The sequence below is a fragment of the Lissotriton helveticus genome, chromosome 8 (genome assembly GCF_964261635.1).
Source record: "Lissotriton helveticus chromosome 8, aLisHel1.1, whole genome shotgun sequence".
Taxonomy (NCBI): Eukaryota; Metazoa; Chordata; class Amphibia; order Caudata; family Salamandridae; genus Lissotriton; species Lissotriton helveticus.
Window position 1 is genome coordinate 1,712,386,731 of NC_136069.1, and position 27,945 is coordinate 1,712,414,675.

Below are 27,945 nucleotides of genomic sequence, written 5' to 3' on the forward strand. Positions count from 1 at the left end.
AACCCCCTGACCCAGAGCTGTCCCTACCCTCCCCTAACCCCAACCAAATTTCAACCCAAATGTACACCCCAACTCCCACATCCCACCCACCAACAAAAGGATTAAAAAAGGGGCAAAAAACAGGGTCCATTTCAAAGCCGGCGGGCTTTCAGGTGTTTGTCCACCATTATCCTCACACGCTCCTCTAGACCGTCCTCCAGCTTCTTCCGCTCCTCCTCCAACTTCGCTACCCGGCGGAGAATCTTTGCTTTGAAATCACGGCACCTACACTTGCATGCATGTTGTTGTTGTTGTGGGGGGGCCGCCGAAGATGTAACAATGCGGCGGCGGGCGGCTGCCTGACCACGGCGACGTAGTCCTGCAGGCTTGGGGCCCGGGGCATTGGAAGAGGCAGCAGCTGCTGCCGCCGCCTCCTCCTCCTCCTCCTCGGCCTGATCCACCAGCCGGCGGTAGGCCTCTACAATTGCCTGCAGTTTCCGCTGCCGGGCCCGGACTGCCAACTCCTTCCTTGTCGGTTTTTTGGAAGGAGTAACTATAAAGAAAGAAACAGAATTGTTGTAATCCAAACTCCCCGCAAATCAAGAACACAACATTGATTCAACACATAGTGGGCGGCACAGTAGCACTAGCAAGCAAGCTGAGTACCAGAAATTGTGTTGCGTCTATCTTGAACATTCTACAGCCTCTATTAATTTTTTGGACTTTTTGGCACGGCATTATGCCTGCCCTATTAGCATGGGTGTACTTCAACGGTCACACACATTAGAACGAACACCTGTCTTTTTCATATCTCCTTTTGTATTATATACTCTGATTCCGGGAAGGCGGGAACACTCTCAAAGTAACATTAATTAACAGGGGGCAGCTAGTAGCACATGTCTAGTAAAGACTATAATACTTTATACCGCGCAACAAACCTAATTTGGTTTGTGGTTCACCAGCAACGACCCATGCACCCAGTCGTCCCCTCCTTCCCTTGCCTTTGGGTTTGCCCAAAACACCGCTGCTGCTGAGACTATCCACTAACCACCGGTATTGGGTGTGTCTCCCAACCACGCTGGCAGCTGTGTTTTCCCCTTTACATGATTTAACAACAACCCATGCATCCGACTGCTATCAGCCACTTGCATTACTGTAGTGGTAATGCTTAGCATGCTAATGACAAGTAAAGGTAACATCATATATTTTCCAGTAGAGTACAGTGAGAAAGTTTTCCCCTCCCACCAAGTAATGCAGATCACTATTGAATGTAACTTACCATCGCCCGCCGCTGTTGGCTCCCCCCCCACTGCTGCTGGTGTAGGTGCCTCTGTTCCTCCTGTCCCCGCCGGGATCGCTGAAGCTGCGCCGCTGTCCCCGTCGGCACTGGTCGATGGTAAGGGTTCTGCACCTATAAAAATAAGTACACCTTTTTAGATGGATGCACAGCCCCCTTTCTACTTGTTCACCAAGAATGGAGTTCTTCAAAACAGTTAAGTACAACGTACGTAATCAGTATGAGTCCACATTGCATAGTACAGCAGAGTCACTACACATATTAGCATCCATTGTTATGGTATGGTACCCAAGCTCATCTCATCTGTCCTGCTACTCTAGTCCTTGGAAATTGGAAGTGAACTATGTAACCTTAGTTTGTACATCAATGTATCCAGTTTTGCGCATGTTAACTCGCAGCTTGTTGCGCAGTACGAGAAGACGCTCTGGGGCAACACATCATTGTTCAATGCATACACCTGAAGAGGTGGGAAAGTAAAAGGGCCCGTATTTAAGTTTTCTATGTGGATTGTGGAATAGAGTTTGCTTACAGGTTACAACTTCTTTTTAGCATGGCTGCATAAAACTGGCATAAATGTATTTCATACTGTCTAACGTGCAACACTTTTGTCATTATTTTTCGGCAGGTGAGAAGATTGCCTTCTACGAAGCGGACATTTCCATAGCTTACAAAAAAAGAGGAATATCTGACTAGTATACGTTGGTGAGAGGTCTCCGATAGTTGCCACATTTCCCTATTGTGCACTAGTAGCTGTACAAATGTTGATTACTTTATTATGCCTTTTTTAACTCTGGATTTTTTCTGGTGGGCCCTTCAACGTATTTGACGGAACAACTTAAAAACATTGATGTTACTTACTTACTTCTAACAAAATAAAGCTTTTGAATGACCACTTTGACTCTGAAGTTTATTTTCAGTGTCTGTTGTCTTAGAGACTCACACGAGTGAGTGAGCAAAAGGGGGTTTCTTAGGTAACGGTTTGTGTCCTAAAAGCATTCGGCATCTTGGTATTGGGGTTCAGGAGTGTGAATTGAATAATTGACCAATGACTCAGGCCATATAGGCTGACGTTCAGTGAATTGTGCGTTCCTCAGAGTTCTGTGACTGAGGTGTAAGTAAGGTCCAACCTGCCTATCAGTACCAACAACATCCAATTTTCGTGTGCATAGTTACATAGTTGTGTAATATGTATATAACTCCATAGGAGATAGAATACCCACAAGACTAGTTGTTTACAAAAATACTAGACAAACATCATTCTGGATGCATACTTGGTTGCTGTCAATTGCCAAAGCAGACACATTACAGAGGAAAAAACAAGCACTGTTGGACTTACTGGGGACAGCAGCAGGATCCTCAGTAGAGGAGCTCTGTGTAAGTGGTGGTCCACCCGCCGACTCGGTCCCTGTATTCTGCTTGCCCCTGGGTTCTGTGGTTCATGTAAAAAATAATAAACAAAGAGAAAAACATTGAATGCTGTGAAACATAGACATCATTCATTGCAAAAAACACTGCTACACTGGAACAGAGCCGGAGGCAACAAATCCATGCCAAGGGCCGCAACGAAAATATGTATCCATCCTTAGAGTATTATTAAATTAAGGATATCTATTGGTGCGGTGGCCCCTGAAGTTTGGTGCCCCTGTGCAGTTGCACAGCTTGCACATGCCCCCTAGAGCCGGCCCTGCCTGAGGTAAGAAGAACAAAGTAACGTTAGCATTCTTTGCAAGAAAAGGATTCGATTCATGCAGAAGAGAAGGCCGTGAAAAAAATGCTACAATATGCAAACTACGTACAATTATCCATCCACCGCTATTTCACTGACGGACAAAGGAAGGACGAGACTCTATTAATAGCATTAACTAACTTCAGTTCGCAACAATAAAGAAAATCTCACATCAATAAACAGCAACAGCTAGCGCCAAGTTGAAACAACACGCAAGAGCCAGTGAAGAAGAAGAACACTGTCATACAATGACAGTAGATATACCGTAATACATCGGAAATGTAACTAGGAGCAACAGTCATCGCGTTACTTATTCAGCCAATATTTACAAAGATACAATAACAATATTCATACAACTATATATATATATATATATATATATATATATATATTATATATAACTATACATATCTATATATTCACTGAAAAAACCATAGGTTATAGACCATATATAGTTAGGAATTAGCATTTACAAAACCTTGAAAATTCACTGAAAAAACCATAGGTTATAGACCATATATAGTTAGGAACTAGCATTTAAAAAACCTTATTTTACTCACACAAAACCATTGAAATTCCATATATAGTTAGTTGCACTAACTATATATCGCGCACCCGCAATCCACTGCTGATCATGTCACATATTACATCATTCATGACATGGTCAGTGACATCACTGATGACATCACTGATGACATCTCAAATGACATCACTGATGAGATCACTGATGACATCATCCAGTGACTGTGTGTTTCTGTAAAGTTTAAATATGTTTTACATATTGAAGAATGAGTAGATGTATAAGTGTCTGGACGAAGGATTTAGTAGGTGCATGACTGAATGTATGAGTGAGTGATTAAATGTGTCTCACTGAGTGCATGGGTTAGTGACTAAACTGTCTTAATTTGTGCATCATTATGTCTGTTGTTCTGTAAACTGCTGCATGTGTTGATCAGTAGCTATATGATTAACTATATGGGTTATTGATTGATTGTCCAAGTATTTGTATAGGAGACTGAGTGTGTGTGTGGCTGGCTGGGAGGTGTGTGACTCTGTGCAGATCAATGTGTACTTGTATCAATGAATGTATAAGAAAGTAAGTATGTGTTAGTATATGTTTGAAAATGTAAGGTGCTCTATGTTTAACTGTATAGACAAGAAAATGGAAGTGTGATTGATTCTTTACAGGACTGACTAGGTGTGTGAGTAACTCCATGGATGAGTGGCAGAGTGTAAGTGTCTGTATAGGTGTATGAGTGCATATGATAGTGTTGTAAAGATGAGTGATTGTATGTATGAATGATTGTATGGGTGAATGAGTGAATGTGTGTGTAGACGTAGGAATCAGTGAGTACGTATGTAGTAACTAGTATTGGTGTGTCAATGGTTTCAAAAATTATACTCTGTATTTAACACTGGGTGAAACAGAGGTTATATTAAAACGTGAGGAGATGCATTGTATTGTCACATGAATGATATCATCAGTGATGTGGTCATTGATGTCAAATGAGATGTCATCAGTGATGTCATCAGTGATGTCACTGACCATGTCATGAATGATGTAATATGTGACATGATCAGCAGTGGATTGCGGGTGCGCGATATATAGTTAGTGCAACTAACTATATATGGAATTTCAATGGTTTTGTGTGAGTAAAATAAGGTTTTTTAAATGCTAGTTCCTAACTATATATGGTCTATAACCTATGGTTTTTTCAGTGAATTTTCAAGGTTTTGTAAATGCTAATTCCTAACTATATATGGTCTATAACCTATGGTTTTTTCAGTGAATTTCATTGGTTTTTTAACAGCTAATATCTGTAGCTGTAAAATGTATTCTTCTTTAAATCCAAAAATATATTTTATATGTTTATGAATAATTTTTTTTTTAAATATTTTTTTTTCTTCGTTCCCGCTTCGCGAATCGGGAAGCTTCCCGTTAGCTGACCTTGATGCCGCGAAATAGACCGCGAGCCGGTAAACGTTTCTTTACCGCAACTGCCGCGTTAGAAAACAACATCGTGACGCCTCCCGTCCGCATGACGTTTCGCGTTGTCGCGTGATACGTCATATGACGTGCTACGTTAGCGAACTCGTACGCTTACCGAGTCGCAAAGCACAGGTTTCTGGAAGCAAACCGGGAGGCCCTGCAAAGCGCGTAACGTAAACACAGCAGGTCATGTGACTTGGTAATAACACTTTTCATTGGTTCATTTCACTTTCGGTTTCCTAATGATGTAAGACTAGGTCATATGATCTAAAATGAACACTTTTCATTGGTTGAGAACTATTTTTTTTCCCAAATGGTGAAAATCCCTCCTTCTTTCCTCACTCTGACTTTCATCATTGTGAGAGAAAGACCCTTTGTTACCAGTGAGCAATGGCTTCTTTACTAGCTTCAGCTGGTGCTTCCCCACCACCTCCACCACATCCAAGGAAGAGTGGACCACCTGCTAAAGTTATAATTCAGCAAGAAGAGGAAGAAGAGGAACAGGACGACCTAGATAATCTCCCTATTATGGCCAGAAGATCTGTTGTACCGGAAGTAACGGGACCAGAGGGCAGGGAGATGGTGCCAAATATACAAACGAGATTTCGTGAAGTAAAACAAGTCTGCGTACATTGCAGTGGAATCATTTGCTACGCAGAAAGTAGCATCACTCTGATCAACACAGCTATTAACAATCATGCTCATGTTTGTCCGAAACTCCCCAAACAATAAATTCTTTTTTTTGTTTTCTTCCTCCTGTTGAGCCCTTTACAATGAATCGTTTTCGTTGCCCCCTCCGAAAAAAAAACAAAAAAAATACAAAACTGTTCAGAAAAATTCAAAAAAAGTAAAAAAATGTTCAGAAAAATAATAAAAAAAATATAAAACAACAAAAACAATTTAAAAAAAAGTTCTTTTCAGAACTACCTCCCCGTTATAAAAAAATTGGTACAATATTTGCAACTGTGCCAACCTCTATTTCTCTTAGTTCGCTTCCCAGTTCGCTCCCCGGTACGCGAACCGGAAGCGAACCAAAAACATTTTTTTTTAAAAAAGAACAGTAAGTATAAGGGAAGGAAACAGACAGTTATGTTAAAAGAAAGACAGCTATAGGGGAGTAAACTAGAGATACTATTACCCGTAATCCACTGCTGATGATGTCACATATTACATCATTCATGACATGCTCAGTGACATCATCAGCAGAGGATTGCGGGTAACAGTATCCCTAGTTTATTCCCTATAGCTGTGTTTCTTTTAACATAACTGTCTGTTTCCTTCCCTTATACTTACTGTTCTTTTAAAAAAAATTTTTTTAGATCTGTCAGAAACAGTGAAAGTAATGAAATATAAAAGACTACGTAGAATATAAGCACTGTATGCAACAACTTTGACACTGACAGAAGCCTCACCTTCTCCATGCCTCCTACACAGTTCTACATGTACATCATAAATGCAAACAGAACAGAATTAATTATACATGTTAAATGGTTTATTTTTGCTGTTCTCAGAATGTATCAAATTTCACTAAAACAGTGACTTGAAGGTATTCATCATATAACAGCGGGGAAAAAAAAACACAATCAAAATGATTGTGTTTAAAAAACCCATACATTACAAATCAGAATTCAGAACTCCTTAAAGTTAACTTACTTTCCATGACGGCCAAGGATGTCCTATGAACAGCTTACACTCTGTTGTGCTGTTATTACTTTCAACCCGCCACTTTCTGAAAGAAAACCTCCATCGTTTTCAAAAACATGTTACATACAATAAATGACTTCTCGCTCTCTACCACACGATTCCACAAGGCCAAATCGTGTCAGAGCCATGTATAACTCTTGGATTTCTTGTAAGCCAATCCCGTCTTTTCGCATTTCCGCAACTTTCAGAATTAAAATGTTGAAGATCATTTACACAATCCTGGACTAGTAATATCTTCCCCTTCTTGCTCAATCATGTTCTACATTTCCTATCACACTGATACTGCTTACTATGAAGCAGACTTACACTACCTTTATGACTAGTACAATTATTTAATTCTCTACATCACTTTTAATCACAAAGCAATGTAAAACAGTAGACAGCATTGCAGACTTACATTCCCTCTACTCCATGTTTTGATTCGCTGCTTCAATTAGCTTATAAAAAGAAATAGTTTTTCTGAACTCAATCAAAGTGCACGTATTTCTCAATAACGTCCAGTGTTATGGTAAAAAGTTATGTCTCTGTACTACACTTATCGTCAAGGCCAAATAGTGTAGGAGCCATGAGAACTTCTTGAAATTCCTCAGAGCACATCCCGAGATTCTTTCCCTAAAATTTTGGTTTTAAAAACACCAGGTAAGAGTTTTTAAGGTCATATGGCAATTTTTTTTTGAAAATTAAAACAGAATCATTGCAGAATGACCAGCCATTTCTACACTTTAAATAAGCTGTATAATGTCCTGATGTTATTGAAGGACCATCATGATATATAATTGCTACAGTTACAAAAGTCCTTCCTGATATTGACAACTGTGAAGCCACAAACTTTTTAATTAAAGTTGTCAATTTTGTTCCATCAGGCCTACATCGTTGGAACATTAAAATGACATACTGGCCATATGTTCGTATAAATAATGTGGACATCATTTCAGATTTACATTGGCTACACTCCATGTTGTGATCAGCTGCTTTTACTAGCTTATTAAAAGAGACTGATTTACTGTCTGGCAAAGTTAAATATATAAATCTTTCTGAGTCTACACTAGTAGTAGCTGATACCCTACAGTTCTCGCAGTCATGCTGCCATTGATAAGAAAGCCCAAACAGGTGATCTACATCTACACCTTCATCATGCAATACATCAAGCATATACATTAAAAACTCCTGACAATCTTGCTGACTATTTTGAGAGAATTGTGTTTGGCCTGAACATCTGTCTAACAGATTTCGAATTTCAGACACACTTTCTATGTTTGTTCTATCAGTGCTACATTTCTCTAACACAGAATTTAACAAACTGCAAAATCTTTGATCCGAATTGACCACAATCTGTTCTTTTAAAGTTTCTAGAGAAAAGACAACATTAACCACTACATTAGCATAGCAGTTGACACCAGAACTGTTTTCAAATTGAAAACCAACAACATCTTCAACAGAATCCTTTTTGTTTCTGCTTATAATTTCAGGTTCATCAACTTTTCGTCTTTTTGCTACAACCTCCCCAGTATTGGTCACATTTCTTCGTTTCCGGCCTACCACACGTTTCTCAAACAAAGGATACTGAGGCAAATGTGGCGCATACTCTCTTCTCAACCTATTGTATTCCTTAACACAATCTAGATCCGCACAAATGTTTGTGACATCACACTCAATCAAGTACAATCCCGATAAAGTCCTAACTCGTGACAATGCCACATATGCCATACCCTCCTTGAACACAGAACTGCCAATATTCACCAATGCACAGTCTACACTTAAACCTTGCGATTTATGGATTGTCACCGCATATGCCAAGCAAACAGGAAACTGCTTACGACGAACATATAAGTCTTTTACAAGCAAAAATCTAGCAGAACAACGAGCAATTAGCTGTACTTCCTCAATGCCATCAAATTTAATTTTTAAAAATTCAATTCCATCTCTATTTCTGTATTTCACAAAATCAACAACATTACCCATTGATCCATTTACCAGACCTCTTTCAACATGTAAATTCCTTCTTAAAATTATACGGCAGTTCAAGCACACATTCAGAGTCTTTTCAAAACCCGCAGTTTTAGATATACTCTTCTCTAATGAATCCAATTTTGTTTTCAGATTCTCAGACAAAATAATTGTTGATCCCATATGCTCTACTCTGTCAATAGCTTCCAATTTCACAATCTCTTGCTTTTCTAAATGCAACATTTTGTTGTTGAATTTGGCACATTCTGCAAGAGTTGGCATCAAACATATTCCAGATTTTTTCTCAGTAACTTTCTGAAAAATATTCTCAGGCACAACATCTTCGTCTGGATATAAATTTGTCAGTAATCGTGCATGTAAAGCTTCTTTCCCATGCTCGGTCACTTTTCCAATTCTAACATCTTGTAGAATAGTCTTGTAAACTTCATCCTTTGCCTGACGCATATTTTCATGCAGTTCAGCATAATTGAAGTTTAACCATATATTGACGTTGCCAATACTCCCTAAGCACTTCCTGGTATCTTCATGCGTGAGCATTTTGAACACAGGTTGCCCTTTCACTGGTGTCAGCTGCAGAAGATCTCCAAAAACAATGATGTGTTTGCCACCAAATAACACATCATACTCTGTTTTGAGAACTTCTTGCATTCTCAAATGCACAAAGGCAAGCATGACATTGGAAACCATGCTTACTTCGTCAATGATAAGAAGTTTCATTTTCCTCAAGACTCTTGAAACTTCAAAACAAGCATCTCCAGATAGCTTGTGATATTCTAATTTGTTGTCATGCTCCACTGGCAGCATCAGTAAACGATGTAAAGTAATCCCTTTAATGTTATGTGCTGCCAGTCCAGTTGGAGCGGTGACAACACAAGACAGCGATGACTCTGTCCTTTCCTGCAAATAACATGAAATTGCTTTAATAAGGAAACTTTTTCCAGTTCCCGCTTCTCCACTCACGTACAGTCGGACAGGCTTCAACGACGTACATGAGCACTCTTTCTTGTCATGACTTAATCCATGATCAATTTGCATGGTAAGTTCGTCATATATTTTCCTCTGCTCAACGTTGAGTTGTCTTTCCAACTCTTCTAAGTTAACCGCATCCTCCTGAGCATGTGCCATGGCTCTTTCCACTTCATTCATAGCAGTGGCAGCTTCATTTTCGATAAGAGGTCCTCCTAGTGGATCCTGACTCAATGAAGCAGAACTCTGACTGTCCTGAGAACTGTCTCTGGCAATCTCGGCTGCAATCGTTGCTTCCTGCTCAATTTCCACATTCAACATTTCTACATATTTGGGAAAAGCAGGACATTCTATGGTCTCCTTGGCAGCATTGAAAGAGTCTTCGTAACAGAGGAAATCTCCAAGCAGTTCCTCTTCTGCACGCCAAGGCTTAAAAAGTTGCAAAAGTGCTAAATAGAAAAACTCCTTTTTTTCAGGAGATTCGCCACTCACTTTTCGATGGTTTATCAAGTGGCATTTTCTTTGCTTGACCAGACATCCCTCACTTCCTATTACAGCATACACTCCTTTCTCAGTATCTTCTTTGATGTTCCTCTTGAATATGTAATTTTGCAGAACCTCATACAGACAAACATTCTCGAGGTGACTGCTTCGATTTGGATAATATGTATCCAACATGTTGCTCTTCAAAATGTCGGTACTGTTTGGCTCCTTTTCCGCCAAATACTCAATTTCCCGCACAGGTTTCAGAACTCGATTACGCGTTGCAGCAAGACCAACACTCGCCCAAACGATACTCCTGGACTTGGCATAGAGACTTGCTGAAAACAACCGGTCAGAACATTCGTAAGCTCCGATTTCTCGATGCGACAACATCTTCAGACTGAAACTGTACAACTTCTTGCTGAGGCTCTTTTCATGGGAAATGTCCTCCCACATATCCTTCAATTCTGTCTTCTCTTTTTTGGTGATGTAAGATGTCACATACCTAGCCACAGCCATACAGTTATCAGCCACAAACTGTATATCCATGTTAGCATTCCACATGGACAAAATCACCGGGTTATAGTCGTTGATGTACTTAGACTCTTCGTTCCTCTTCAAATTGTATGTGTTTTTAGGTGATTTCTTCATCACATTATGTCGCAGCGAAGACATCAAACTGTTCACTCTTCCTTTAGAAATCACCGATCGTGGAAAGCCGAAACGACATTTGGTGTAGAACTTGTCTTTGTTCCGGAATTTACGACGACAGTACTTTCCACATCGATGGCTTTGGAAACGTAGAACTTTTTCTCTTAGGCTTTTTTTCTCCTTTGCGTTTGGAACAGCACACGTAGAATACTGTTCTATGAAACTCATCACTGAGTCGTCTGCATCCGTTCCAAATTTAGGTGCATCCTTGATCCACAGCAACATATGTATATGAGGAGCACCTCTTGCTTGGTACTCCTTCCTCCAGAAGAAATCCAACACCTCTCCAAGAGGTGGATTCTTCTTATTCATGATGAAAGACATCATACCTTCAAATCTATGATTGAAGTACCTACATACATTGACTGGATCCAGAGAGCACAGTTCTCCGGGTGTCTTGAATTCGATGTTTTCTACGTTAGCATTTGCCTCTCGTAGAAATTCAAGTAAGTCTTCCCAGCCATACTCAGCACAGCTCAAAGTGAGGAACCATGTGGGAGTTCCTAAGTTCCTCAGCATACATTTTAAATCACCATGACGACGGTACCAGTACTCATTAGTACCACGCTGACACGCCATGAGATTAATCAGGTGAGAATCCAAAATACTGTCTTGGACATTGACTTTATCCATAAAGTCACTTGCCGAGATGTTTTGCATGTGTATACCACTTTTCAAGATGTGGTTCACTGCATATGACAGTCCAGACAGATCACTTTCAAACAGGAGATGAAACAAATAAGGAATGCATTGTCGAAACCTAGGATCTCCTGCATACAATCGCAAAGTCCGGTATTCAGAAGCAGGAATTTGATGAGGTCGCTCATCATATCTTCCTCCCTGACCTGTTGGAAAAAGCTGTGGGAAACACCGAGCTTCCAAACTTTCCTCCCAAACACTAATGGGACTCCCTTTCGCTTGTTTCATTTGAAACAACTCAATAGCATTCCCCATGACTTCCTTGGAATGCAAAGGATGAACACTATAATGTTCATATATTTCTTCACTAGTAGAGGGTTCTACTTTCTCAATTTGACCAGCACACAAATCGCTATCCTCTTCCTCACTTACTTCCTCTTCTGCAACATATACATTTTTATAGTATTTATTATATTTTTTCAAATACAATGTTGCCCTTTTGACTTTCCTAACATCTACTAAATCTTGCCATATTTTCTTATTCTTTGTCGGAACCCCATTAACTAAGATAACCAGAGGTTCCTCTTCCACTTTTTCTACTCCAATTGTGTTAATGTTTTTCTTCAAATCTAGAGGCAAATAAACAACTCTTCCCTTTAATCCTCTCTGTAAATCTGATGGAGGCAATTTCCCTGTCTTTGGCTCCATTCTTACAATAGCCTGAAAGGGATGGATACTTTGAATCAAAATAGATTCATAAGTATTTAAATCCTTCAATTCAGAAGGAATTTCAACCAATTCCAGATTATTATGAACTGCTCTAGCAGGCATCTGGTTTTGATTTAATTTGCTACAACAATAAGTACACACACGTAGATCCGATCCCAAATCAAAACAATTTTCTACCATCAAGTATGTTGTAAAATCCTTCCATTCACTATTATTTTCCCTTTCACTTTTTCCATATAAATCCACTAACTTAGTCTGATTCTTATAATAAGTGCGTCGACAACACACACAAGTGAAATTTGGCCTCTCACTTGATTTCACCTCAAACGTCGCAATTTCCCTCTGGAAATTATCTGTACTGGAAACCTGTACACTATCTTCCACATTACTCTCTTCTTCTTGGTCAATTTCAACATTCTCCTCTTTACTTCCAAAGTAACAAAACTCAATTTCTTCACATATATTCTTCACATCTACTTCTGAACCATGCAAAAGAGCAGCGCATAATTGTTTAAGCATAATTGCTGGACTCTTAGCATAATACAACATTCTAACTAATTTCCTCACTTTATTATGATGCACTGCTAGCATCCTGAAATGATGAAAAACACTCTGGCATACTCTCCTGGAAAGACAAGCCAGTGAATGACCATGCAAACCTATCACTTCTCTCACTCTGCAAGGATCTAATTCTTGCAACAACTTCATTTTCTGCTTCAAACTTTTCTTACTAAATGACCGTATAAAATCACAAAGCAAATTGATGGAATCCTGTCGTACACTGCAAATACTACTACACTTCCAGGTGTACACAGGACCCTTAGGACGTCTCCCTAAAACCTCATTACCTAACACCTCTTCTATCTCTGTTCTCACAAGTTTTTCTTTTTCAACTGGACAACCATCTTTCACTTCATAAGCTCGACCACTGGTGTCAACTGCATGCACCAAATCATTATCCTGGAAATAACTCTCCTCATTAAAAAATGCCTCAGAGCTTGAACTATGCATCCATTCTCCAGAAAAAACTTCACAAAAATTACTACGATTAACTATTCTCTTCCATCTACTATTTCTTTTGAAATCATAAATTACCTTGTTTAGCTTCCTAATTCTATTGATTGTCAAAATAAATAACTTACGTTTAATTTCAAATGCCTGATCAATAACTTTCTCAACTATTTTTTTTCTCTTATAAAAAACCACTTTCTGCTGACCTTTCTTAATATTTTTTAACAAATTCCCAATTATCCTGTTGCGGAACATTCGTTTAAGAATATCCCTAAACTGTTGTTTCCTTCTACTTTCATGCATAGAGTTATCTCTTACTCTAGCAGTAACATTTCTCATTGGCCTTTCCTTACCATTTGAATTCATTCTCCTTTTCTGGAGTGAAACATTTTCTGTAGTAATATTTTTTTTACTACACATATTTCTTATGACTGTTTTTCGACTCTTACCCGGTGCTTTCTTGGTGACTTGACAAATCTTTTTGTTAGAGGACTGCTGCAATATTCCATGCTCCTGCTGTCTTTGACGTTTTCCAGCCTTTCTTACTCTTTCTTTGCTAGGCATCCTAAAATCTTGAAATAATCTGCAGTTGAATCTGTGGTAAAATATAATAAAAAATGTTATTAACCACTATTACCCAACAGTAAATTAATAACAGTCATCAAAAACTTAACACACTACTTAAGTATATAATATACTGAAGCCTATCTCCAATTTTTCACTGAACAGGACTCATCTCTTCTTAACCTTGGATAAACCTCACCTACTCTGTGTCCCCTGCACATAATTAAATGTAAAGGGGCAGATTTATATTAACTAGCACATCCCCAGGGATGCACCAGTTAACGTGCACCGCTGCTCTGCCACCCACGGTGTGCCGCATTTACAATCAGATAGGACAAAGCTACATCAAAACCCTGCGCCTCCTTGAAGCAGGCATAGATCTTGACGCAGGTAGGCTGAAAGCTAAAGCAACAACTAAGTGTCGTGTGCAGAAGTTACAAAAAAGGAAAAATGGCGTTTAAACCAGTAATGAGACCATGCTAACGTAATACAGAGTAAAAATATCCAGGATCTACATCAGTTTGGGGTTCACGAACCTGGCAGGTACAAGGCACTGAGGCTTTCCACCGTGCATGTCTCATCCCAAAACATATGTTGTTTGTGAATGAAACAATTTCCCAGACCAAATGCTTTGGATTGGCTACTTCTAAAAAATTAAACACCCCTACTATCCCGGAGTTAGAGGAATACGATGGTTGGAGTAATTTTACTCGTTGTCTATTAAAGATTTACAGGCCCTACTCCGTAATTCTTCCTTTAACATTTCCAGTATAAATCCAAAAGGTTGACTGCTTTGGCAACGTGCCTTATCCACGGTTTAATAACGCTGCCTTTTGCTTTATATAAGTTTTCAAATTGTATGAAATATATACCAATAGGTCGTTATTAACCTTTAGGTAGTGGTTTTCTTCATCAAGTCTGGTCGCTTCCATACACATACAGATTTTCAAAGATGATCAAGAACTTTATCTGAATGGAGAGGAATGCACTGAGACGCCAGATCATTCACTAATGTGTAGGCACATACAGTTACACGGTTCATGCAACAAACACCGACCAAATATGGCTTGCGTGTTGCAAGGCACACCAGTTCCTGCTATCATCCCCACGTTCAAGTTCTTGGAAAATGGTAGTTATTTGATGCTCAATAATGAAGATTGTTCTGGGTTAATTAAAAGTATTCATTTTATCGTAACAGTAAATGAACGGGTTATTTGCTGCAGAAATGTTCTATTTCCTCCCACACATGAACATAGGGAGTTTTCAATCTGGCCACAAATACCAACCTTGGCAGCACATTTCAACGGCATGGCAAGAATAAGAGCTATTTTGTCTCAGAGAGAGGTGGCCTTGAGTTCGGCCCGTGAAACTTTCGTCCTTCACACAGCGAACACCCGTACAGAGCTGCAGACCCTTTTAAATACAGATTCGCCTTTCCATTTCAGCAAGATGGTTCGGACTATCTCTAACGCATCCTCCACAAAGAGCCTGGCGCACTTTTTTAAAGTTGTTACCAGTGGTCTCGTGACTTCATTTGAGAAAATCTTTGGAGTCATCCCTGCTTTCTTACATTCTATTTTTTCCACTCTGCTTCGTGGATTCCCATTTTTACTTGCATTACCAGCGGACGCTCTTGTGCTTTTTTACATTTTTAAATATGGATGTCCCTCCTGTGCAAGCTCCCGCCCTGCAGCTGCTGACACTGTTCCGCAATCGCATGCTAGAATATTATGGCACAATGCCGTTGGCGATATTAAGCACGGCATATGGATTATCTTTTCTATGCTGATGTGATTCCTTCAAATCTAAGACACTAAAGTATCGGCACGCCCTAAACCAACACAAAGAGACCTTCTTAGCAAATAATATATTATGTGTATTAGGGAGGGTGAGATATAAGCAGCCGCGGGCCGTGGAGGGAGTTACGGTGGGGCAGGGAGGCGGGGAGGGGGAGGGGCAGGGTGAAGCCCTCTCCACCCTGCCCCTCCCCCTCCCCACCTCCCTGCCCACCGTAACTCCCTCCACGGCCCGCGGCTGCTTATAAGTGTTGCTAACTCTTATTCATTTACAGCATGTTAACATACTGTCACCATTCGCTTTTTATGTACTATTAACTATGCTGGTAATTTTGCTACTGATAATATGTGTACTTGTATAATCTAAGATACTACGCCTGAGAAGACGGCATTAGTAAATAAACATTTCAAATACACATGTGTTCTTCTTAACTCCATGTTCTAGTTTCTAAGAAATATATAACGACCGACTGTTCATGAGTTCCACGTATCCTGAGGTACTATAAGTTCATATTCTGGATTGTCTAAACATTGAGAGTTTGTTATATCCAATGTGTCACTGTACCTAGCTTGCTAAGGAGTTTTGATTACTAAGGTGAGTTTTGGGACACCCTAATTCGCCGAGGTTCCAATCCTCTGTCCACAGTTCTGTGTCAGAACAGAAACCCTGCGACAGGGGCACCCCTCAACCTTACTGGAGCTTCATCACACTTGCGATACAACTCCAGCAATGCGCCACCTTTACGGCACAAATACGTCACGCATCTGTGCTGTTTTTGCCCCATGATGCGCCGCATTGTAAATGCAGCACACCATAGGTGACGGAACAGCGGCACAGAATGACTAACACATCCCTAATGATGCGCCAGTCATCATAAATCTATCCCTATGCTTCTTATCTTGTTAGAGATAAACCGCCATATGTATCATCAAAGTTTTTTGCATTTCCTAAATAGCGAACTTTAAGAAATAAATAGCGATTCTTTACCATTCCTAGTTTGCGATGACCTATTTGCTAATTACAAATTACCCATTCATTTCCATGCAGCAGGAGGCCCATAGGAATGAAGGTACAATTTGCGATTAGCAATTACCTCATCGCAAATTACGAATTTTTCCGACGGTGCAGGGGTGTCTCAAGAACACCCTGCTGCACCCCTGAAAAAGAAATTTGGGGTCATATGGCGCACATAAATTTTGAAAACATTCCTTTACCTCAAAAACGATTTTCAACTCATAATTTGAAAACACTGCACATGGGGAAATGACTTAAAATGTCCTTAAGACACATAAAAGCATTTTTTGATTGCCTTTGCAGCATTTTCCGTCACCTTTAACATGCCTATGTAACGGAAACATTCAAAATCTAAATTTGCCATGCACAGGTGGGAGCATATTTACAAGCAATTTGCTCCACAGACAAACTTCTTACATTGAAATGGGAAAAATAACATCACAGACTCTCAATTACCTTATAAAGAAGCAGACACCATTATGTCCTTCTCATCAATATTAAAACCATTGCTTTTTCTCAAAAACGATTTACAAGTCATAATTTGAAAACACTCCACAGCTCCTATGCACATAAAAGCCCTGTCAGTACTAATACTTCACATTTTCTCCAATTACAATTTCTCAAAGAAACAAAATCTATTTGTGAAACACTTGAGACAAAGCAACATTTGAAAAACACAACTTTCTTCATAATTTTCTCCTTAAAGCACACTATTTTCTATCTAAATTAAAGAAATCTTTTCTCACCTTAGCAAATACTTTGAGTTTCAAAACAGTCTCAGAAACACACCAATTTGTCTTCAGCAGAGCAAAAGGTATTCACTCCAGAGTCTGCAGCTATCAAAAGCACAGAAATGCTGTAATTCCTCACACATATCTCTCATGTCACCCAATCAAAACTCTTCCCTCACTTTTTTTCAAAGCAAAACCCTTCCCCCCTCTGCCCCCTCTCTGCTTTTTCTGCATAGCAACCACCTCTTGCAAGACCTCTCACACAACAATGTTGCAATTGAACTCTGAACTCTCAGTGCACCTGCATATCCAGAGCATTCTTTCATTTAATGATTTTTTCTCCGCCACTCAAAATACATCTTTCAACGAACTCATCCATTCACACTAACTTTCTGTTTTCAGCAATCAAAATCCACCAATCACTCTTACTGCTTCATTAACACAGAAACTCCTCAGTTTTTTTCATTTTACACTCTCATTTTTTCAACTGCCATTTCATTGCCACACTTCATCTGACTGCAGGAGAACCTTCTCTCGCCATGTTTTCTGTCTGGATTGTTGGACATAGTTACATATATTGGGCTCAAAGGTACGCTGAAAACAGGAATTTACCTAACCTCAATTTACAAGATGTGGAAATTAAGTGGTTTGGCCACAGAGGATTAAAATGTCACCAATTGATACCATTGGTGAAAACCTTTATGCATTTGCCCAAACCTGACCTGTTAATTGTGCACTGTGGAGGTAATGATTTGGGCACTTTCACTGGGGTAGGTCTGGAAATGCTTTTAAAGGACACCTTTGAGCAATTGATGGCACTTTTTCCTCAGACTGCCTTGGTATATTCAAATATATGCCAAAGACAGAAATGGAGGTGGTCAAACCAATTTTGTCCACAAATTGAGAAGTCGAGGAAGCATGTAAACAAATCTGTTTCAGCTTACATGAGAGACCATGGAATGGGCTCCCTCTACAACAATAACTTGCGTTACTACATGCAAGATATCTACAGAGGAGATGGAGTTCACTTCTCAGATGAGGGCAACAGAGTTTTCACTCTGAATTTAAGAATGTGCATTGGTACCTACTTATAAGTACCTAAATGTACCATAAACCCAAAAGCTCTTCTCAGAGCTACCCTACATCTGATCACTCACAATTATTATTGTACTCTAACTTTTTTCACTAATTTTCAAGAAAGTACGCTCCCCAGAACGCTTCCCGGTTCGCGAACCGAGCGCACTCCACGCAAAAAAACTAAAAAAACGGTATATATTTTTTTGCCCTGCGAGAACCTTTCAAAGCCTCCACATCAAACCTAGGGGGTCAGGGACGATCTACTATGCCCCCTTATGGTCATTTGCCCCTTCGCTTTGGCCTCCTCTTGTCTCTCGATCCTACCGAGAGACAAGATGGCGGCCGCTACGGACTGTTTGGAATGTTTACAGACGCCGAAAAACCAATCAGCTTCGCAAACCTCCGTAACGCGAAAAGTACGCGAAGCGGAGCGCTGTTACAGATATATATCTTTTTTTGAACGGTAATTTCTCAAAATCCACTGGAGCACATATATTGAGACCTACAAAAGGCACATCGGGCTACCAGTCCCTACAATTTTGCCAAGTTTCGTGCAAATCCATTCAGCCGTTCGGGCTAAAAGTGAGGCCAACCGCCCTATGGAAATTAACATGGGAAAAACCCCTTTTTTCTCGGCCCCCCCTTGACGAACCCCCCCCAAATTTTCAAAGGCTGCTCAGAAACAAAATGTGCCATTTTCCTGAAAATTTCAGCCAATTCCGTCCACAAACGGCAAAGTTATTAGACATAGAATTTTCAAAAATCCCATAGAGAAAAAATCCTAACTATATATACCTACTGGCGACCGCCAGTAGGTAATATATATATATATATATATATATATATAATATATATATACACACTTTATTTTTTGGGGTAGCCACTCACCAAGACCCACAACCTCCACACCAAGCAGGTCCAACAGGTCCTGCTCCCGGTCCAAAATGTCGGCCCAGCGGTGGGACAGCGGATGGTGGGTACGCCGGATACCGGAGCAGCGGAAGACTGCACGGCGCACCTTCGCCCACCGCCGGAGACGCTCTTCAATCCGCTGGTAGCCGGAGCCGGGCCTGCCGCCTGCTGCCAAAGTCAAGGGGAGGTGACGCTGGATAAAAAAGACCAGGGCGGCCACCTCCTCCTCCCCAAAAAGTTGGCGGGCCGTCACTCCTGCCGGGCGCATTCTGCCGCAAGGCAGCCGGGTTTTTTTCGGCACAGCCGCCTTGCCCTTTGAGCCGCCGATGCTGCTGGCACCCTTCACCATGGTTCTGGGTGGAGGGGAGAAGGAAATTTGAAGACTAAAAGGTTAGGGGAAGAAAGAAGAAAGAAGGAAGTAATATAAGAGAAAAGTTGCAAAAAAAGTTGTAAAAGTAAAAAAAAAATGAGAAATATAAACCTAGGCACAGACAGAAATAGGTAATAAGTAAAGAAAGTTAGAAAAACGGAGGGAAAAGACCAGGATGGAAGAGATAGGAGTGAGATGCTAAAGTAGGCCCAAAACCATAGCCAGAGTGTGAAATCGAAGATGGCTCTGCCCGTCGCGACCGCCGCGGTAAGTTCGCGCGATATTTGACGCGATCACGCACTTTGGCAGTGCGAACGAGAAGATGAGTTCCCGAACATGTCTAACACAACGCGAACACGTTACTTGTGACCCGGAACCGGAAATAAGGGAACGCAAGCGGGCGGGACAAACTTCATTGAGTTACTTAGCGCACTAGCTATCTCGAGCATGCAGGCAGCGCCCCGAACACGCGCACCGCGCTCCCGAAGACGAAAAACGGCGCGCGAACGGGTCTAGCAAGCTACTACGCATGTCCGCGGAGCTACGTGTAGCTCGCGGAGTGCAAGTGCGTCTTCGCGTAGCGTCGCGGAGTGCGGCTACGCGAACTACGCCCAGGGTTAATAGGAGCCCTGAACATGTTTTTTACATAGAATTGGACTAGATGGTTCGAGGATTTGCTTAGGGCTGGAAAATATTGATAATTCTGTTTGTGTTAATAGTCATTACTCTCTCCTGCTATCTGTATGTTAATTATGACCCAATGCTCTGTTCCCTTTGTACTCCTGTTTACACCTTATATATACCCACTTAATGAAATGTTTAGAATGAAAAATGCCCACCTAAGTAATTAATTAGGATATTCATAAATTGATGAGAATAAATGTGCAAAATACTTTCTATGTTCCTACTAGATCATAGGAATGTCTTTTGCTCATGCTAAAAGGACCATCTGTTGAAGATTGCAGGAATCTGTTAGCATGAGCTGAAAGCCATTTTGTACTTGGCAGCCATCTTAGTTAGCCATGTTCTTGCCATGTGCTTTCTACCTCTTCCAGAGCCTTGCACATGCTCAGAAAGGCCTAGCTTATAGAATGCACCTGCTCCTAGTATAGAACTGTCAGGCTATTCTTGCTGATGTAAGGAGAAATGTATCTCCTCACACTTTGTTGAGCAAGCAAATTTTGTACACCCATATTAGTCATTGTGCCTGCTGGTATGTGCCAGGACCTCCCCTTAGTTTTATGCTGCCTAGGTAACCTATACATATATAAGGCTCCTGCTCTATAGTTGTCAAATCAAAAAGGAAGAGCTAATCGTGACTTAACTTATTTTTTGCATTGTAATGTTTCCACCATCGAGTGTATTTACTGTGTTGTGAGTAGGGTCTAGTCTCCTACCTGCCTGCAAACAACTAAATCCATTGTGAAGTCCGTTACAAGGTCCTAGGACCCAGTCCGTTTAGTTTAGTCTACGGAGGAATGTTGTTGAATAACTCGTAAATGTGCAATCTACTATGACACAGCATAGCTATTTGTACAAGGAATGGTGCTTATACAGATGCAGAAACAACTTTAAGTCATTAACATAACACACAGTATTGCTTTTTTGACACCACATGTCCGATGATTCTCAGACCTTCTCAGACCTGTGGGGGTCCTTGACTCACAGGTGGCATAGCTTTACATGTCCCTTAGAACCAGGATTGGTAGTACAGTTTAAACAAGAAACGTTCAGAAAGAACATCAAGTCATTAATTCCAAAGGTTCCAAGCTATTATTCACGTATGCCACATGCCAAAGCTTCAAGTTATTGACTGTACTAGGGCACGCCTGTTGAAATAGGGTTTGTATGGTTGAAGTCACTCACACAAAATGTGATTTGCAGCATGCGTTTGCATGCATGCATGCATTGGGTACCTATACGTGTAGTTTTTGTTTAGTTTTTCAGATTTTCAGGAAGGTCGAGCAGTGAATATGACAGATGTCGTGCAAGGGGTTGATGCAGGTTCAGAAGGCCAAGTAGTGATTATAGCGATTTTCTTCCAGATCACAATGTGGGTCTTCAGGAGGGCCTGAGCAGCCACTCTGCTGTTCCTGGGTGATGACAGGCAAATGTAGGGCTTTCGGTGCTCCCTCAACATGGGGGTGTTGCCTCTCTGGAACTCTGAAGGCAAAGAGGTTTCTGGCTATTCTAGTGTGGTTCATGTAGGAAAACTACATCCAAGATGGCCACCGAGAGCACCCACGGGGTCACCGGATATCAGCACTTCTGCGGGTCTTCAAGCACCCATTACAGGCATGCAGTGTTGGGTGCAAAAATACGCCTAGCAAGTAACCATTACAGGCACGCAGTGCCGGGGGTAAATAGTAGAGTTTTCTGACACACAGTGCAATAGCAAAGACAAGAAGTAAACAGACAAAAGTGTAAAACAATAGAAAGTATGCATTATAAAAACAAGCGTGTTCCCTGCACAGCACAACTTCACACATATAAAATACAGGTGCTGGGGCGCTGGTCAAAGGGAGGGCGTTTTATGCATAGGAGCCCATCATGCCAAAAAACTGGGGCCAACCACGCAGTCTAACTGTGTATCATTACATTTACAAGATTGGCCAATGTCTGTTTCGTGAAACAAAAAATTGACAATGTACCACCGTCACCGCGCTTGAATTTCACCAGGTGGATTGCATGTATTGCACGCACCAAAGTATGATATATATTATGAGTGATTGTTGCTTGTGAGTGTGTTGAGATGATTCACGTAGTGGCAGGCAGTGACACTCGGTCTTTGTTCTACTATAACTATTTAACTTAGTTGTGTATGATATGATTTACAGTGTTGGTGGCTAATGACGGGGGATCATTTTGTTTGTGAAGGTGATTTTTTCATTCCCTTCCAATACTTAGCAACATTTGTTTGCTGAGTCCACACTGCCTTGCTTTCTGCTTCTCAATCTTCAAAGACCCAACCAGTCCCTGTAGCTAACAAATACAAATCTAGGCTACACAAAGAATGCGTTGATTTTACTTGATTTGGATATGCGATGTTGCTGTGTGTGTACAGGCTGGCTCAAATTTGAAACTATGAGGTGGTTGGGTGGGGGCCTGTTGTGGGTAACTGGAGACAGACATATGATGATTGTTGGACCTGGCCCTTCTGGCAGGTTCACCCCTGAACTTTTTTTGCTTTTTGTATGTGACCTGGGGATGGTGATTTTTGGTTTCTGCACACTTTTACTATGTCCCAGTGGAAAGTGCGTGCGCACTCCGAGTGCCTGTGATGAGATAGGCTTGCCCTCCCATAGGAATGCATGGGGAATGTATGTGTCCCTGGTAGTTCCTGATGCGTGGGGTGTGCAGGCTCGAGTCTGGTATGCGCAGACTCGTGTGATTGAATGCTGCGCAATGATGTGTGCAGCGTGTTTGTGTCTAATATGGAAGTGCCCCTTCTAGAAGTGTGCCTGTCGGTGCAGTGAATGTGCTGGCTTGTGATTGGCTGGAGCTGGCTGGTGTGCCAGGCTCCATGAGTTATGATGGGTCTGCCCCGGTGGTGAGTGTGAGATTAGCATGTGTGATGTGAGGGAGTGGTGCACCTGGGACCTGAATAGGGCTGGGCTTTCCCCACACAATGCTGGCTCCACCCCCTGTGGTGCGACTGATGACCCTAGCCTGCCTGGTGAATGGAAAGGGTGGCTGAGGAAAACAAGGTGCTCCAAAACCAGCTGCGACTGGTTCTTCCCCCACCCTGCACACAGACAAAGGATTTTACTGTATAAAAAGAGGCTGTGTCCCCATACAAAATATTCTCTTCTTGAATCCATTCCAGAGGGGGGCTGCTGTTTCTGGGCACCAGGAGGACCACCACTGGGGATTGCCTCCCTGCCTAGGAGGACCCTGTGAGCTGGCTCTGGGCCCAGCCTTGCTCCCCCACCTCCTGAAAGACTCTTGCTGGACTTTGGGGGCCTGAACTTTGCTGGAGCCTTACAGCGCCTGGGAGCGCTGGATTTGCCCCCTAGCAGCCGGTGCAGTACTCCTTCCTCCCTCGAGGGATTCCCCGGCGTGGGGATCCCCCCTTTTTGTGAATCTTGCAGTGCGGGAGCCACCCCGCTTATTTGCCGCTTTTTGCCGATATTTTAAGTCCCCTGGCAGGGGCCCACCCCCCCAGGGACCTGGCCGCTATTTCTTTCATGGCCCTAAATGTGGTGCGTGCCCCGCTGTAGGGGTTAATTCGCAGGTGCCCACCCTGCACTGGTGAAGGAAAATAACCGCCGCAGGCCGAGAATCCTCTGAGGCGCTGTCCCGCCTCCACAACCCAGGGCCGTGCTGCCATTGGCTGCAGCCGCGACCCTGAAGTGCTTGCCCAGACCCGGAAGTGGACGGGAGCTGACCCCGCGCTCCTGGGTGAAGAAGGAAGTGGCCGGTGAGAGGGAGCACGGGAGCCTACCCCGCCTCCCAGGACGTCCTGACAAGTGCCGCAGCACCGGCAGAAGCAGAGAGCCCCGCGACGTCCGCCTGACACCGTCGGAAGGACTCCGAGAGGCAGGGCTCCGGCAGCTGCGGTGCGAGCCCTGTGTGACCCAGAGGAGTCCTCGCAAACCGATAAGTGGGGCCCGGTGTTGTTGTAGCAGAGGGGGGCGTCGGGGCACATTGCCAGTGCCCACCCCCACCAGTATGCTCTCTCCGTGTAAGGGCTCCGGGGGCATTCCGCAGCAAGAGCCAGTGAGGCTCCACCTTTAAGGGGGCAGTTTCCTTTCGCTTTGAGCGGCCCCGGTTGTGTAATGTGTTCAAGTCTACTATACCCCTAAATGTATTGTGATACAAAGGTGATGTTCCTAATTCCCTGGATAATATTCTCCTAAGGTGGCTAGGGTTGCGTAGGTGGTACTTACTTGTTACCAGTAGTTACTGGTTGTGTGCTCTATTTTCTATTTGGTGCTAAAGTAATTATTCTATGTTCTACAAGTGCTATTTCCAAACCTAAAAGTGCATATTCCTGACAGTGGTCCATGTGGCCCTGTCCTGTACATATATCCCCTGTAAATTCTGCCCGTGCCTGTTGGCACATTGTAAAGTGTGTGTTTTTATCTAATGTGTGTTTTGGTGTAATACAAAGGCTATTTTTATACATAACCTTCTGTGGAGTTTCCTTTGTGGTGGGCCTTGGATGTTGTTGCTGCGGGTGCGTGCATAAAAAGGTTAACGCTTAACTCACATCGCCTCCGGGTTTAGCCTTACTGCTCGTGTCACGTTACCAAGGGGGTGAGCATGGGTTATCTTGGTGTGTAACTCCCTTGCCCTGACTTAGAGTGGTGGTCTCTGACTGGTTTTGGCGTGAGCCTTGGCCAGCCGAGGATCCCATTTCTAACAGTGATCATCACATAATAGACGTGATATTTTGTTGCATATTAATATTATAATGATGAATTTGTGATCAGAATATTGCGAGTTTGATCAGTCTGATACATGCGGCCACTTGTCTGTGATTGTTGTGAAATTGCTCTCACCTAATTGATCGCACGTGTACAGCAACCTCCAGCTTCTTCAACTGACTGTCTTCCCAGAATCTCTCAATGATGTCTGGAAAATCAAACTTGGTCAAAACTCCAACGTAATGTTTAAAAGTGTTGGAGTATGGGCGCAGGGCAGTGCATGATATCACTTTCTTCGGTATCAGGCTTTAGTTTTGCACCCTTGTTGGCGCAGCCAGTGCTGTGTATCTCTAGACACGTGTTTCAGGATAATTGTCCTTCTTCAGTAGAGAGCAACACTTTTTTGGGGAGGGCTGGAGATGCTGCTCAAAGTCTTTTTGGGTCTCAGTACCACTCGCTGGGCGCAGGTGCATCAACCAGAGCTCATCAGCTCATTAGCTCAAGGGAGCCTTTTCAAATAGGAGGGGGGTGGACACTCACTTCCTCACACTCCAGCATTCAGTTTGCCCCGATGCATCATAATAAATGCAGTGCATGATAACACTTTCTTCGGTATAAGGCATTAGTTTTTCACCCTTGTTGGTGCAGCCAGTGCTGTGTATCTCTAGACACGTGTTTCAGGATAATTGTCCTTCTTCAGTAAAACTCCAGCTAATTTTGAAGTAAGTTTGAACTGTGTACTTCATTTACAAGGATGCAAAGGGGTGAACCGTGCTGGGACTATGAGGCAGTGTGCTCCCAATCCACTTTCTGTTTAAAAGGCTCCCTTGAGCCAGCAAGCTGACGAGCTTTGGAGATGCACCTGTGTGCCTGTGAGTGGTACTGTGACCTGAGAGGAACTTGGCAGCATTTCCAGCAATTCCAGATGATTTTTCTTTGCTCTCTAAAACTGCTGCTCTCTATTGATGAAGGGCTCAACCCAGAAACACGTGTCTAGAGATATACAGCCATGTCTGCACCAACTTTGGTGAAAAACTCCAGCTATTTTTGAAGTAAGTTTGAACTGTGTACTGCATTTACCAGGATGCAAAGGGGCGAACTGTGCTGGGACTGTGAGGCACTGTGCTCCCAACCCCCATTCAGACCTGTGGTGTCAGTTTGGACGGCAAACGAGGGGTGGCACAATACATGCTGCAGCCCCTGGTAGGCCTAGGGTGCACCGATGCCCTGGGTACCTGGGTACACTATAAAGGGGCTCAAAAGGATGACCCAGTAACCAATCTGGTATGCACCTAAAGTGCATGGTATCAATTTGGAGAGAGAACAGCTGGGCTGTGGGTCTGATTAGCCGGCCCACAGCCACAATAAAGTTGAAAAACCAGAGAATCACAGCAAAAAGTGGGGGTGACCATAGGAAGCAGACCCTACTCTCCTACACCTGTCCCCAACCATTGTCCAACAAAAATCAAAAATCAACAATGTCCATTGTACGTGAAAATGTCTGTAGGGAAGTAGGATCAGCTTCCATGGTTATTGCCTGGTGCCAGTATGCTTTTGACCTAGAACAGAGAGGTGCAGAGCTCCGAGAGCAGAGCTATCTCTCAGCCTACGGAGAACAGAGAGGTGCAGTGCTCTGATAGCAGAGATATCTCTCAGCCTACGCAGAACAGAGAGGTAAAGAGCTCTGAGAGCAGAGCTATCTCTCAGCCTACGTAGAACAGAGAGGTGCAGAGCTCTGAGAGCAGAGCTATCTCTCAGCCTACATAGAACAGAGAGGTGCAGAGCTCTGACAGCAAAGCTATCTCTCAGCCTATGTAGGAGAGAGAGGTGCGGAGCTCGGACAGCAGAGCTATCTCTCAGCCTACGTAGAACAGAGAGGTGCAGAGCGCTCACAGCAGAGCTATCTCTCAGCCTACGTAGAACGGAGAGGTGCAGAGCTCTGAGAGCAGAGCTATCTCTCAACCTACGTAGAATAGAGAGGTGCGGAGCTCTGACAGCAGAGCTATCTCTCAGCCTAAGTAGAACAAAGAGGTGCAGAGCTCTGACAGCAGAGCTATCTCTCGTCCTACGTAGAATAGAGAGGTGCAGAGCTCTGACAGCCTACGTAGAACAGAGAGGACCAGAGCTCGGACAGCAGAGCTATCTCTCATCCTACGTGGAACAGAGAGGTGCGGAGCTCTGAGAGCAGAGCTATCTCTCATCCTACGCAGAACAGAGGGGTGCAGAGCTCTGACAGCAGAGATATCTCTCAGTCTACGTAGAACAGAGAGGTGCAGAGCTCTGACAGCAAATCTATCTCTCAGCCTAGGTAGAACAGAGAGGTGCAGAGCTCTGACAGCAGAGCTATCTCTCAGCTTACGTAGAACGGAGAGGTGCAGAGCTCTGACAGCAGAGCTATCTCTCAGCCTACGTAGAACGGATAGGTGCAGAGCTCCGCAGCCTAGGCTTCGTTTCTTCATACAAATGCCCCTCTCTGCAGCCTGCTCTACCTTTCATGGCCTCCTCCTGATCTTCAGCCACTGTACAACAAGCCTTGTGAAAGGCAGAGAGTAAATAGTTGGCAGATTGTTTTGAAACACATTTGTTAACTGCACCTGGGGAGATTTATCCAACACACACACAGTGAGAAGAAGCACTGAAAATAAGAACTGAGTGCAATACGCACCTGTGATCCTCTGCATCTGAGGAGATCTGTCCACCAGCAGAGCTAAAGGAGATGCACTGAAGACTAGAAGTGAGTGGAATAAGCACAAGTGAGTGTGTCCTCAGCACCAGGAATGCTGATACGAGAGGAAGAAGCTGATGCATAGGAACGGCTGTGGTTGCGTGAGGGAGGCACAACAAGGAGAAATATCTTAATTTCTCTTAATGTTTCCTTTTTGTATGTGTGCAGCATTCTGTGGTACAC

At 42.6% G+C, this 27,945-nt stretch overlaps 2 protein-coding genes across 2 annotated transcripts in view; both read right to left on the bottom strand.

Annotated features, from left to right (window-relative positions):
• On the bottom strand, positions 1-26,565 carry LOC144773267 (uncharacterized). Its single transcript, XM_078658176.1, has 4 exons — positions 26,529-26,565; positions 2,613-2,705; positions 1,259-1,390; positions 1-532 (listed from the first exon to the last, which is right to left on the bottom strand). Exons 1-4 carry the CDS (start codon positions 26,563-26,565, stop codon positions 132-134), a joined length of 663 nt encoding a protein of 220 aa, XP_078514302.1. The 3' UTR covers positions 1-131.
• The window catches only part of LOC144774144 (NACHT, LRR and PYD domains-containing protein 12-like), a 518,892-nt gene that overhangs the window by 132,771 nt on the left and 358,176 nt on the right, over positions 1-27,945 (bottom strand). The gene's annotated exons all lie outside the window — the stretch shown is intronic.

Bases quoted from the DNA above. Each gene is read 5' to 3' on its own strand.
- LOC144773267 (XM_078658176.1), bottom strand. From the start codon at position 26,565: ATGGAAGCTGATCCTACTTCCCTACAGACATTTTCAC. The intron at 2,706-26,528 runs GTACAATGGACA...CATGAACCACAG, and splicing joins TTCCCTACAGACATTTTCAC to AACCCAGGGGCAAGCAGAAT. The intron at 1,391-2,612 runs GTAAGTCCAACA...TTATTTTTATAG, and splicing joins GGATCCTGCTGCTGTCCCCA to GTGCAGAACCCTTACCATCG.